Genomic DNA, 14,957 nt, shown 5'->3' with positions numbered 1-14,957 from the left:
TCCTTCTTTTGCTGACTAGAGTGTTACCAAGGTTTTGGAATACTTAAACTACACCTGCAGCAGTTATCAGTGAAAAGCCTCAAATAACTGATTCCCAAAAGGTATGTTAATTTATAGCATTTCAACAATTAGTAATCTGCCTGGAAGACAGATAAATTGCCGGGGGGAGGGGAAAGTTGTGCGTGTGACATCTATTTCAGCTCCCTGCTCAAGACAGGATCATGCCTATTCAAGTCATTCCATACTCTTAAAAACTTCCAAGGATAAAGATTCCACAGCTGCTCTAGGTAATCTGTTTAAATGCTTAACCACTCTCAGAGGCAGAAGTCCTTCTAATCTAAATTTCCCATGCTGCAATTTAAGTCCATTACTCCTTGTCTTGTCTCCTATGGTCACAGAGACTAGCCTATCACCATCCTCTTTATAACCACCCTTCAGGTATTTGAAGGCTGTTATTAAATGTCCCTTCAGTCTTCTCTTCTCCATTCTGATATAATCCCAGTTCTTTCAACCTTTTCTCATAAATCATGCTCGCTAAACCTCTAATTAATTTTGTTGTAAAATACCTTTGGGTTTTAGAGACCTATCAGCTCTTGTTGATGTCAATAGACTGTCTTCGAATAACTCCAATGAGAATTGGATAAAGACCTTACATTTTGTGAATAAATAGGTTACAACAATTTGAGGAAGTGTTTACATTTTCCAAAGTACCAGATCTGGAAAGATTGATTTTATAGAAGGAACAGAAATCATCTACCTCATGCATTTTCTATTTTGATCACTTTTCTGTAATGAGAGTGAAAAATCCATTAACCAAAGCCACATATTGAATAAAATTGTATACCAAATGAACCCTATGAGAAAGTTACGTTCTTATTTCTGAGAACTTTGGCGCACTAAAATAAAAGTAAAAAGTGACAAATATATAACTTACCTTGTCAGAAGGTTTGAATGGATTTCCTTGTCCACTTATTCCACCACTTATACTAAATCCCAGGCCAGGATTCTTTTCTATTCTCACACAAAACTATGTTAAAAAGATATGGAAAGATAATCGAATGCCAATGTTAAAGTGAGTCTTCTAAACAGTTGTGTCCATTCCTGATAAATTTTCATTCATTATAAAATACCAGAGTTGTACAGTGTATCAAAACATTAAAATTATTAATGCAATAAGGTATAGAAATGTGATATTTTTGTGGGTTTTGAGTCCATAATATTTATACATCTGTACTAATTTTCTGTATACATATTGCTCTCTTCCCCGTTTTTCACATACCTTTCTTGTTTCTCTTTCCAGAGCTAACAAGTCATTTTTAGTTGACAAAAAGTTGTACGTTGGCTAAATTTGCAACACACAACACGAATTGAGGTCAATGGGAACTACGTGCATATGTATCTATGTGGGCAGATTTTAGACTTACTTACATTTTGAATTGAACTGCACTGTTAATTTTTTCCCCCAGATTCTGTTTCACTGTATCCAGATTTTTATAACAAAACATGACTTTAAAATTCTCTCCACAGTTGTGGTTAAGATGTTGACTGTCTCTATTCTGTATTCACAAATAGTCTAAGGAAAATCTTTAGTTTTAATAGCACGTTGATCTCCTAATTTAATATTGCACTTGCAGTCTTCTAGCTTGAGGTTTTCCAAACATCAAATCAACACATTAACTTGCTTTTTTATTATTTCTTGAAGACCTCAGAATATCTGCAGATTCCTTCATCATGTGGTTTCATCTTTTTTCATGCTTTTATTTAATTTTCTTTCAGTGTGAGTGTCTCTTTGACGATGGTACATGATACATATTTTCAATAATCTTAATAGCCTTTGTCCTTTCATATATTTTCATTTTTTTAGGAGTTGTGATTAGAAAAATGTCAGTATTCTTCAAGGAACTGTTGCCTCTTCTATTCTCACTTGAAATGCTATACAGCTGAAGAATTTTTCTGGCAAGCAATATCTACTAGGTCACACCTCCCTCCCCTATCGTTGCAGAGGACGTTGACAGCATACTTAGACTTACTGTGCACGACAGTGAAATCCTCACATACTCTGCTGCTCTGTATGCATTACCTTCCCCCCATCCCCAGCTGAAGCACTGCTACTATGTCCATGTAGTTTGGCACAGTCAACAGTGCTAACTACTTCACCTTCATTGCCATACTGATGGAGCTACACTGCTTCCAGTTAGGGGTTGGGGGCAGCACATGACAAGCAGAGCATATTTGATGGAGTCCTTGACAGGGATGATTAGCTTGCAATTTAGAGATGGCCTGAGAATATAATAGGGCAAGCGGCTCTAGCCATCCTTCAGTACCTTCCTTAATTTTAAGAATTATTCACCTAAGAGAGTCTGGAAAGTGGGGGAAGCTGGCTGGGAGATTGAATATATACAAGTTGGCACTCTCAAAGAAGAACAATTACTCATATTTAACCGCTTTTTCTTATGAATGGTCTTTGCATATTCCTATGTGTGGGAGATGAGCAAACACAACAATTATCCAGAAGGGTAGAGTGTTTTAGGTGGCAAAGACTTGCAAAAATTGCCAACTGTTAAATCCTGATGCCAATTCAGAGAAAGTTTTGAGTGAGCACTTTTATTCTTTCACATAAGGCCCCTGTAAAGACGAACAATCTTCTTCTAAAGTATAGAGAGGTCTACAAGACACAGCTTTAAGTTCTATTAAAAAATCTGAAGGCTGGCATGATGAGATCAGAAGTCTGGCTTTGGAGTTGGTTGACAACCTTTGATGTAAGTATGAACATCAGATAAATATGAATAAGTTAGTAAAAGAGATGTAAGGAAATACAACCACAATCTGTTCAAGTTGGAAACAGAAATGATTTGAAACTAGGAAATGAGGATTTAGGAGCAAAGACCAAGTCACGTTTCCCACAGGGGCTATCATTTACAGATCATGGCCATTTGACCTGTACCTCATATCAAGCCTGGGCAGTGGGCATGAGAAATGTCCTCTTTCCAGGTATGTAGCACAGATTATATTTAGACAAGCAGTGGACTAGAGGCCCCAAACGCTTTGAAAAACAAGATCCTAATCTCACTAGAAGGAATACTTAATAGTGCAACTAAATAAACACATCACCCCATTCTTGTAGTAGTCACAGCCCAACTAAATATACTGCCAAAGAAATACAGATTACCTTGGCACAGTCATGAAGACAAAGCAGGTATTTAAAGTGACATGGACTTGTCACAAACAAAGGTAACTGTTAAGTGAATGACGATGCTGCCCCAGACACGTAAAGGGCTGAAGCTGAAATCTCAACCTCTGCCACTAGAAAGAGCTCATAATATAGTCCCAAATGTTCAAAAATCTAGAAGTCAGAACAATACCTTGAGATGATTCAGGATCAAGTTATGATTCATACCACAACCTGAAGATAAACATCCATTGATCTGGAAGCAATAACAATTGAGGTCCCTTCCAACCCTAGCATCTATGAATGGAGTTACCACATTCAATCCAAACTACCAAGACTCAATGATGTCTATGGCAACTGTACAGCTGCATCTCAACTGACCTGTGTACAATTTTACTGAACCACTAAAATTAAAGTGAGCATGTAGTTATTTACATGCTTTTCATGAACACTATAGCTGAAGGCATAAGTGGCAGGGAAGCCCCAATGGTCACTCAGTTCCTTTACAAATAAGAATCTCAAGTATTGGGATTTTAACTAAAAAAGATTAAAGACAGGTTCTGGTATTTGTCCACACTACAAGATCCAGAGTTCCTGAAGGGAAAGTAAATATTCTTTCATCTTTAAGAGACTGTCTACAGATTCCACTCTAGATAACTAACAAGCAGATATCTTAGATCTTTTAGGCAGAAGAAAGATGGAACCATGCTTAACCAAACCACTGGATGAAGACTCACAGAATCACAAAGGTGGAAAGGACCCCCAAGTGTCATCTTGTCCAACCCCCCTGCACAAATGCTAGAATACCACTTCTAAATCATGCCTGTCCAATGCTTATCAAGCCTCTTCTTGATAACTTCCAATGAAAAGATTCCACAACTACCCTGGCAGTTCGCCTTACTGTTTCAACAGTATACAAGATTTTCCTGATACCTAATCTAAATCTATTTTTCTGCAATTCAAAGCCATTTTTCCTGTCCTACCCTTCATAGCAAGGTCTTCCTTCTCTGTACGGCAGCCCTTTAATTTTTGACAAGCACTATCATGTCTTAATTGTCTTTTCTGCAAGCTAAATATACCTAGCTGTCAGTGCAAGGATATGAGCGTTAAGGGGATATAGTGTACTGAGGTGGCACCCACTATAGTTACACATGTCCCCTATACCATTATTATGTTATAAAACTTGCAAACAATGGGCCAATTTGAGAGCAACTATGAACGTGTTCATACTGGACTGTACCCTCTTCTGTTTCCTGGAAGAGAGAGAGAAGCTGGCAATCATCTTGTAGTATACAGTGTCTTCATGAAAAAGCCATGACTGGAAAAAATATTTTTGTTTACGTTCTTCAAAAATAATGTGCTTCCTTTTTTGGCGGGGCACATAAAAATATGCAAGCAAATGTGCAAGAAAATATGGCATCTACTCCAGGTGAATGGATTAAAGTATCTACCTACTGCTTTGCCTTCAATTGTGTCAACACTGCACTGCTGAGTTAGGTCAACCCAGAGGGATCTCAATGCTATCATGCTTTAATGGTTCATAAACTTTAGTATCAAATTACGTTTACACCACATCATTTTTACCTTTGGCCTCTGCAAAGTTTGTTGCAATCAATATTTCTACCCTACAGCATGGACTGGTGGATCAAGGTCTGTAATCCTGAACTCTCTAATCTAGTGGACAGATACACTTGAAGGTTTAAAATAGAATTCCAATCTTTGTGCCTCTCCCTATGAAGATCCTAGATGCCACCATGCAAAGATTAGGAGCTCGTCATTACCAACGTACTCATTGCTGGTTTAACAGTGTCACACAATAGTGCCAAAACTAGCTCTCAGCAGTGCTTCCATGGGATTAAAAATCAGCACCAAATGAAGGTCCTTCTGGAACAAAGCAGGGAGTGAGAACCTGGATATCACTTTGGCATGAAATAGGAAATTTCTTATATGTGGAAGAACCTTGGTACTTTGATGCTGCTTCAGAGGTGCCACGCTTTGACAATGTCAGCATACCAGCACTGATTAGCTACCTGAGGGGAGTTGGTATTCCTGTGTCAAATTAGTGGGACCTGGAGATGTGGTACTATGTATTGCTGGAAGAAATCTGTAACACTGGACACCAAAATGAGCAAACCTCAGGGGAACACAGAGATCTCTGGCAATACTAAACAGACAAAGCTAGGAAGGTAGATGCTGATGAATCAGACAAAGAGACACAAAAGGCCAGGAGATATCCAAAGTTGATGCCAGAATTATCACTTCTTCATTCTTCTGGCTAAAGAAAACATGTGCTAACTGTTTAACTAGAAAGAAAGAAGCCCAAAGAGAAAATAAAAGAAACTAGCCAGAAAAATGTTGAGGACCCTGCATATGATTTGATCCCCGTATCCCTTCTGTGGTTATGAGGGAACCCAAAGCTGGCTGGATTGTGTGTGCAATGGGGAGAACCAAATATGGACAATGGACACGGCTCACTGTAAACAAGCTTCAGCTCAAGGTTGAAAGTTACGTGTGCCACAAATGGGAATGCAAGGCTTGAGGAAGGTTACTGTACCACCTGAAAGCTTGCCTATGCCCATCTGAAGCATGCAACTGGTTCAGTAAAAGATACCAGCAATGAGAATTCTTGTCTCTTGGACCCCCTCTACGCACGCAGGTAAAGCAGTGATGGGATTTAATGTGTGATTCACACAATCGCACTTCCTGCCAAGCCACACGTGTGGCAGGAGGTGCGATTGTGGGACTGCACATTGGATCTCATTGTGCCTTAATGCCAGTATAGAGGAAGCCCAATCCTGGACTCCTTTGGTGCCAGCAAGAGGCAAGCTTTCACTGCTAGGAGCCCCATGCAGCCCAGGTGAGGGGCTCCCAGGTATGGGGACACCTCCCAGGCACAGGGGCACCTCATGTGATCCTCCTGCCCAGGGCTGCAGTGAAACCCCTAGGGATGAAGGACTGCTGTCATCCTCTGGTGTTTCCCTCACTCCTGGGGCTGGGGATTAACTCATGGTGATCCTCGGGTCCCAGGGTTTCCCACATCCCAGGGCTCTGGGGATCAAGACAGCCATGATCCCCAGTCTAGGGTTTTCACCCCCGAGTCCTGGGGATTGCAACAGCTGCTATCTTTGGGGCTCAGGGGTTTTATGCTGGACATGGTTCACCCCTGCAGCTGAAAGTCTTGTCAGCTGCCAGCACTCTCAGCTGCAGGAAAGACCCTACTACATGTGCAAATTAAAACTCAGTAGCAACCAGTTTTAAAGTTACCACATTTTCAAGGTCCAACTTTATACCTGATTGGATCTTCTTACTGTATGATAGCTACTTTGCAGATTGAAGCCCTGCGGTGAGGGAGGGAGTGGGGTTGGGGCAAGGGCAGGGGCAGGTGCTGCCCAGGCTGGGGCGGGGGCAGAGCATGGGAGAGAGCTGCAACTTGTCCAGGGGGTGGGGGCCAGCGCTGGGCTCTTCCTGACAGTGGGGGCACTGGGCCAGGCTGCATTCCAGGTAGGCAGCAGCAGCTCTGGGAGCAGGGCTATAGCAAATTTGGGGGCAGCTGTAGCCCCCCCTATAATTCCCTCCTCTCCCGGGAAATGCTCAGAGCAGCCCTGGCCCCAGCCCACAGCAGCAGCCACAGCCCACCCTCACCCCATACACAGATCCAGGGGCACATGCCCCCCATGCTCTCCTGGGGTATAAGTAGCAGCAGAAGCTGTCCCCCTTCCCTGCATCTCCTGAACAAGCCACCTCTGTCCCACGCCCGGCCCTTGCCTCACTCCATCCCTCACTGTGGGGACCTCAATCTGCCCATCACCATGCCCCTTCCCTTCCCCCTCCCCCCTTCCCCCACAACAGACTTTCCAGCCAGACACTACTCTCCAGGCTGCCAGGCTGCATACTGGCTATTGGATCAGTATCAGCCACTATGGCTCATTAAAAATCAACCATCGGTATCGGCCCAAAAAGTCTCAATCAGTGTACCCCTAGTTATATGTATATACTACTAAAAATAGATTTTAATGCAGATATCTTTGTGTCCTAGAGAAAAAATCCTCTTTTCTATGGAGGTTACACATACAAATACTAGAAAATTGAATGGACATAGATTGAACTATTGACCATGCTACTGATCAGCTTCTTCAGGCACTCCTGGAAATGTCTCAAGGGCTTTAATCGATTTCACTCTTCTTATTTATCCCCAAAATGCTTTAAAAATATGTATCCACTTTCTCAAATGTCCACTTTCTGCCTGGGTACTAACACTACTCGGTAGTAGTGCTCCATCCCATGCCCTGCCCCACCTGGGCTATGCAGCACCTACCCCTGCCCATGCCCCAGCCCGTCCCTCCCTCACCGCAGGGGCCTCAGTCTGCCCCCCTCCCCACATCCCTTCCCTTCCTTTTCCCTGCAACAGATTTACCAGCTAGACACTGTTCTCCAAGCTGCTGGGCTGCACTCCTGGCCGCCTCCATGCTGCACTGAGGCTGCATGCATGCACAGGGCATTTATTAGTAACATTAATCAGCCACACCAGCCAAAAAAAGCTGACTGCCAATAATGTCAATTTTCCTTATATTGGTGCCTATATGATATGGGACCGATGTATCGGTGCACCTCTAAACATAACTGAATCCAAAGTTTTATTCCTTCCATGTAATATCAGATTAAACATTGCTTATTATTCAACAGACTCACCGGTATACAGAATCCGTATGTCCATGCATTAGCATATAGGCAGAAGACACTAATCAGGTCTCCTGGAAACCAACAGCCCTTACACAGAATGAGAATCATGTAGCTCCCAATCACCTTTTTATTTAGCTGCTATATAGTATCTGACAAAGTAGGTTGTTGCCTACAAAAGCTCATGCCTCTCTGAACCAGTTAGAGTCGAAGAACGTCTATACATGTGCTTGGGGGGGTGGGGGGGAGTGTGGCACTTTAGAGTGGCTGTCAGAGCCACTCTAATTACAGCACCAGCAGCGTCATGTGTATTCAACTGTACATTTGTAAAATAGGCTCCTATCAAACAGTAGAAGTATCTAGGTGGAAAGTGGACATTTGAGCTTTAGTTAAAGTGCCCCCACCGCCATTTTGAAACACAGGAATGCTGAATGACATAGAGGCTGCTGGAGCATGCTAATTAGCATACTCCAGCACATGTTGGAGCAGAGGTCCATCATGTGTATAGGTGTCCTTTGGTGCCACCCTGCCTCGCCTTCTGCCTTTAGCTACTGTGTAATTGGGAAACAAGCCAAATACATTTTGTATCAGTATACGACTTTACATACACATTTTCTCACCTGTTCCTGATAACCATCTGTACTTCTTTGCCCCTTGGTTTGGATTAAGCACCGTCCTGCCTGAGGTGCCCGAGAGCTCTGTGAAGAAGGGATTTGAATAGGCAGTGGTGGCTGAAACTGCTGAATAGTCACTTTATTCATGTTTCCCTCATACTGCTGCTCTCGGCTCCGATGCTGTAGACTTTGTGATCCCATCAAAGTCTGGATATGGCTACCTGCCTGTGGGTAACGTAACCCGTTAGGCCAGAAATTCAGGAAGCTGAAAAGAAGCAATTATTACAACTTACACAGTCAAGTAAAAGCAAACCTCTTAAATAAAATGTCAGAGGTTTGCCTTTTGACTACAGTTGGAAACAACCATGATTAAAAACAGCAAGGATTTGTAAAGGGAGATCAAATGAATAACATGCGTTTAATGAAAGGAAAATATTTTTGTTCCTTTTGTCACGTTATATGTTTCCATTCAGAAATCTCTTGAAGTAAAAACATATAACAATTAAATAAGATGGATTAGTCTTTGAAGCACATTATAAAAATGTTGAGTATTAAATTCTTCATTCTGGTGAAATGTACACAATTTTCCACAAATACAAATATTGGCCATAGAGTTTCACTATGTGAGAATTATGTAGCAAAACCCTCTCTTTTTATTTATATCATAGGCTAACAAAAGCCTAGTGGATTAGTTATGGTCAATGAATTGTCCCAAGAAAGACCATGACCTTACATTTAGCAATAGGTAAGAATCATAGTAGCGTATAATTTTAGTAATTTGATTATTTAAAAAATAATGGGGAAAACTGAATTTATGTTGCTTTGGCATTTCAATATCTATCAGAGAAGGGATGAGCCACTGATTAAATTATTTAGTCCTTGATGTCTTTCATATTTTCAGTTAGACTGACCTAACAGATGTGGTTTGCTTGTACATTACTCTATTCTTGACATGGTAAAGTTGCACACTTGCTTACTTTTCAATATACATTTCTGTTCATTCATATAAATTACATTCATACTTGAGTCACATATTTAAAAATAAATTAATTGAAAATAAATTTATACATTTCCTAACAAGATTGAGCTAATGTTTCTTATTAATAATTGCATGCAACTTAGCCATAAAGAGTAAAATGAACATTTCAAGAGATACTAAGCTATTACTACCACTATGAAACATCACAATGCTCTCTTACTGGCCATCTTCAGAGCACAAACGCAGCTATTTATGCTAGGTATGTTAGATGTTCTAATCCATACATATGCTTCTTTGGACATACCAGGCTGGCCTACAGGGCTGTGTCATCTGAAGATATTAATATTGATCAATGGCACAATCCCTTGTAGTCCTTAGGTCTAAAGCAAAGAACTACTAGAAGTAAATACACTAAAACTATGTCTATAGTGGCCAAAAGGGCAAAATATCTATTAATGATAACTGACTGAAAAACATATAATGGACACTTCTTTGAGGAGAAATTGTCATCACAAAAATAAAATATCTCCCATCCGTTAGCTAATCATCTCTTTAACAGTTCTGACAGCTAATATGTTCATTATCAGAGCCAGAAATACATCCCAATGTATTTTCTACATACCTCAACATCATAAATCATTAAAATAGATACAGCTGGACCCATTCATCTTGCTAATACCACCTGTGTGGCAATAACAGCGACCATTAAGAAATGAATGCTGCATCTTCTGTCTATTTTCACTACTTTTTTTCATGAATGGTCTATATCAAATCCTGTTGACTTTGAATATCAACAATTCCATATTTTACTGAGAGAGATATACAATTTCAAAGTGATAGTATAACAACTGAGAAAAAGAAGAGGATTTTGAATGCTTCAATTTCTAGCCATCACATGGCTGTTATTGAAAAAAATAAAGGGGAAGAAAAGGCCCCTTCCATCTGAGGATATGAAAACTCTTTATAGAAATATATTAACTCACTTTCAGAACAGTGTTGTGAAGTAGGTATTACTAATATTTCCTTGTACAGCTTGGAAAACTGAGACTCGAAGAGAATTTAAGTGATTTGTATAAGATCACATTGGAACAATAAAGCCAGAAAGGGACCTCAGACCTACTAGTTGCCTGGTTTAATAAGTAGTCAGATCCTCACCAGATTCAATTATGCCACTAAACAGCTGCCAGAGGCCTGATTGGAATGTGTGTTTGAAAACAAACAGCACCGTATCTGTTTCAACTCATGTCCCAAATGTGGTCCGAAGATATCCTGCACAGGAATTCACAGCACTTGCATTGCCTGCCTCAGAGGCAGAAATCTGCTAAAAGGTCTTGCACAGGGCTGTCCAACTTCTGAGTGGATGCATCATGCCCACAGGCCACACACTGCACCACAAGCTTGCCCCCTCTGTCTGTACCACGCTGTACCACGTGCTCCTTCCACCATGCCATACAGAATCACCACTTAGCTATACCATGTTAGAACACCATTCCAAATTAAAAGGAGAAAAGCATCCAGCCACCCTTTCAGGGAAATATTAGGATATTAGGAAACATTAGGATCATAAGGAAGTAAGGCATCTTGTCATCTAGTCAAGCACCCTGCTCAAGGCAGGACCCCTCCTTACTAAATTATCCTAGCCAAGTATCTGTCTAATCTGCTCTTTAAAATGCCCAGGGATGGAGTCCACAAATTCTCTAGGCACCCCGTTCCAATACTTGGCTATCCTTGTAGTCTAAAATGTTTTTCCTAATTTCTAACCTAAACTTCCTCTGGTGCAGTTTGAGGCCATTGCATCTAGTCCTGTCCCTTACAGCCACAGAGAAAAGCCCATCTCCATCCTATTTCTAATTGTCCTTTAGGTATTTGAAGATTGTAATCAAATCCCCCCTCAACCTCCTCCTCTCCAGACTAAATATGATCTTCTCTAGACATTATTATACAGATTACTCATTGAATAAATTATCACATTTGCATCCAAAATAAGTGGTATTTAACCTACTCTACATAGCTAAGAAGATGGAAACAACTGTATATTTAGTCTGCACTTACAGTGTAATTATCACGTTAATAGCATTTTCAGCACAATCCATTGCACGGTAAAATTATCATGTAACTAGTCATAAATGGCCCTACAAGTCTGAGCCATTAGGGTAATATTTTCCTTATCAATACTCAAACCTATCTAAACCACAGCACTGGTCAACATGTTCATTCTGTTTTTTGGCCTTAACTCACTTAACACCAGTTTTACTTATTTCCACTGATGTGACTTCTTTGACTGTGAAATGAACACAGCCAGTTTAACAATTTAATATTGAACAATTTATTACTGCTGAATATTTTAAAATTTATTTTAAAATATTTTACTTTGTTCTTCTGTTTTATGAAAACTTATTAAATCTGAGTAGTTTATCGTGAATGGCCAAATTTTCTGCTGGCATTGAGCTAGTTTCTATTTCTACATAGTAATTTTTATGTTAAATTATTGTACCTTAAAAATAGGTGTATCAATATTTTGTGTATGCGAGAGATTTGTGTATGGCTACTCATACAAAGCATTGCATTGATTTTTGCAGATATAATTAACGTGTAGATATATAATGTGCAAAGAGCTCGACCCCAACAAGCAACTGCAATTGGGCCTGAAAATATGCACCTTAATTTGAATGTATTATAGATTTCCAAATAATTTTAAGCCTAGATCTACAAATATACTGTACCCAATCCTGTTCCCACTGAAACCAATTATTTTCACTGGGGAAGGAAAAAACTGTCAGTATACAAAATTCCACTTTTATGGAGTCATGTTGATGTTGCTTACTTTTTTAGTGATAGTTTCTGGTGGCACATCCCGTCTTCCAAGTGGGTATGGATTCCATTGGCTACTAGCAGAAATATCTTCTTGTCCATTGTCTAGGATGTTGCTTTGCTGCGATGGGGTCTAATGTGAAAATGGTAGGGTATTCTTTAGTGCCTTGTGAGACTGCTATGCAAATCACCATTTAATAATTATTCAAAAAATCAACACCATTCAATTGCAAAACATGTTAGTTAGAATGGAAATCATTTTAGCTTTTATCCCTGTATTTATTATGCACTAGAACTATATGACTGCTGTAGTGTTGGTAGCGCTGCTGTCTATTGACCTTATTGCAAGTGGTAGATACTTAGATGCTCATTGAGTACCTTGGCAATTATAAGAAAAGTGAGAAAATTAATTGAAGAAAAGCTTAATTCACTGAAAAGTCAATATTGGTCAAAATTAATATGTTAAACAAAGTATTTGCTGTAAAACTGCAAACCTATAAATATCTACCACAAATTTTAAGTTAAAATAAAGCACTGAAAAATATATACTAAAATACCTTCCCATGATAAATAACATCTCTACAAAATGAAAAGCTTGGAATATGTTCTTTCAATCGTTCTACTGAATATTGATGAATATTCAAGTTACAGCCATTGCACTCTGAATTACCCTCTGCATTACACTGGGTGCTGTGTACTACCTCTTACACCCCCAACTTAGGAAACCACTTAAACATATATCCAAGTTTTGGTGAAATTAATAGGATTCAAGTACATGTTTAAAATTAGGCACATATGTTCATACATTGCTGAAAGAAATGAATTTAAGTCAATGTTTAAATGTATTCCTGAACAGAAGTCATACTTCTTTTTTAATTTTCCAGGCTTATCGACTGCTTTTGCTTGTGATTTTACATCTTTCTTTCCAGCAAAATGGTGCGCTTAGTGTCTTGTATCTCAGTCTGACTACAGTTTCCACTTTTTCTCAATATACATTTTTAAAGTTAGGATTAATCATTTTTTATTCATGTAGGTTCTTGTTGTAGTCCTTTCAAAATGCCTCATAGCAGCATTACTGACATTTCTTAGCATTAACTGTTTATTTAGTTTCAATTAATGTTGACCCAGAAGGGAATGTGTCATGTCTTGTTTGTGATTTGTATAGTTGTTTCTTTAGCTTAAATATAAATGTTTCCTCTGTTAGAAAGAGTTGGCCTGGCCTACCATGTTTTTTATGATGAAAACCTTCAGGTGACTGCACATTAGACAATTAAGACAAAACTTTTCCCCAGACTATTTCAATCTCTTGCTTTTTTTAAATATTAATTTAAATCAAATTTCTTACAAGTACCTGAGGAAAAAAATCCCTCTTTATTGAAGAAGCATTTCTAACTGCAAGCTAAGAAAGCTCTTACTCCAACTCTCTGGTCCTCCAAGGAGTCCTCCCATCAGAATGAGGAAAAAAAATCCTGGTGTTTTAAGGGAAAAAAAACCCTCAAAAGCTAAATATCCCTTCTGCTCAAAAACACTCTCTGACTCCTTCAAGTTTTCTTCATATTTTATTAAAAAGGAGGCAAAAATTTAGGTTTCAGTTGAAAAATCAATTGTTCGTAAATATTGGTCCAATTTTCTAGTATGGTCTTGTAGTTTGTGCAGCCTCATAGCACAGTTCTATCCTAAAGCTGGCAGATTCAACCATAGGAGAATTTCTACAGTATAGAGGATCTGCAGGTGCCACTCTGCTACTGTAACCTCTGCTAGCTTGGATTCGTAGCTGGGAAGATGGGTACGTGACTGTGACTCTCTTAAATCTCGGTTTCTCAAGATCAGGAGAATGTAAGCATGGCTTCTTAGTTCACTCCCAAGCAACACTGAATGTTCCTTTGCCTGCTGCTGAGAACATAGGCCTTTTTTTTTGCATGAGTATACTTAGGTATTTGAATACTATCCGTATTCCCTACTAAGTTTCTTAGTTTCCTGCATGATTACTGTTCACTTGGAATCACAGGGAAGTGAAAGGTGCGCCTTGTGAAATAATTCCAGTGAAGAACACTGGAAATGAAAATTTGCCACAACACCATCTTTATTCTGAAAATTAATACAAACACACACTCAGAGAAAACCAAGTGCATCATCCCTGTGATGTGACTAATCTCTGCCAGTCCTTCAGACTGAAATCTCTAGGGCTGTCATTTAAAAATGCGTGCATTATACAAGTGCATGTGGATGGCTGCTGTAGCTTCCTGTGAAATCCTTTTTTCTGTCAAAGTAACATACTATCTGGAGGTTTTGATTGCTTCCATAGAGGGGCCATAACACATGCTTCTCACATTGCAGTTAATCCATACATTGTTAAAAAGAATTCTGGTGTAAATGCTAGGGATTGAAGGCATTCTTCTAAAAGACATGCCTTTTGTCACTCAAGAGAATGCTGTGCCATTTTTATAAGAGAGAGACTATAATTGTAGAAGTGATTTAAGGCTGCAGAAAAAAAATGCAGAGGCCCCTTACTGTTTTATATATAAAAGAGGAAAAATCTATGATGATTGTTCTTTTCATTTTCTGCAGTAAAATGAATTAGACTGCTTGTACAGTTATTCATTTGGCAGAGGTTGGATAACTGCACATGAATAAAAGTTATACACCTAGTAAATTTGGATAAAAAATGAAAACCAGCAGTTCAATTTTTATTGATGGAATAGACTAC

At 39.4% G+C, this 14,957-nt stretch overlaps 1 protein-coding gene across 3 annotated transcripts in view; it reads right to left on the bottom strand.

Moving 5' to 3' along the window:
* LRRC7 (leucine rich repeat containing 7) overlaps window positions 1-14,957 on the bottom strand; it is a 220,369-nt gene that overhangs the window by 19,782 nt on the left and 185,630 nt on the right. For all 3 annotated transcript variants that reach the window (XM_019531612.1, XM_019531613.1, XM_019531611.1), the window contains 3 exons: window positions 12,264-12,383; window positions 8,467-8,685; window positions 935-1,027 (listed from right to left, as the gene is read on the bottom strand). In XM_019531612.1, coding sequence (XP_019387157.1) covers window positions 935-1,027; window positions 8,467-8,685; window positions 12,264-12,383 — 432 coding nt within the window. The remainder of the gene's footprint in view (window positions 1-934; window positions 1,028-8,466; window positions 8,686-12,263; window positions 12,384-14,957) is intronic.

This window comes from Crocodylus porosus, unplaced genomic scaffold (genome assembly GCF_001723895.1).
Source record: "Crocodylus porosus isolate Cpor-Errol unplaced genomic scaffold, CroPor_comp1, whole genome shotgun sequence".
Taxonomy (NCBI): Eukaryota; Metazoa; Chordata; order Crocodylia; family Crocodylidae; genus Crocodylus; species Crocodylus porosus.
This window is presented reverse-complemented; position numbering and strand designations above follow the sequence as displayed.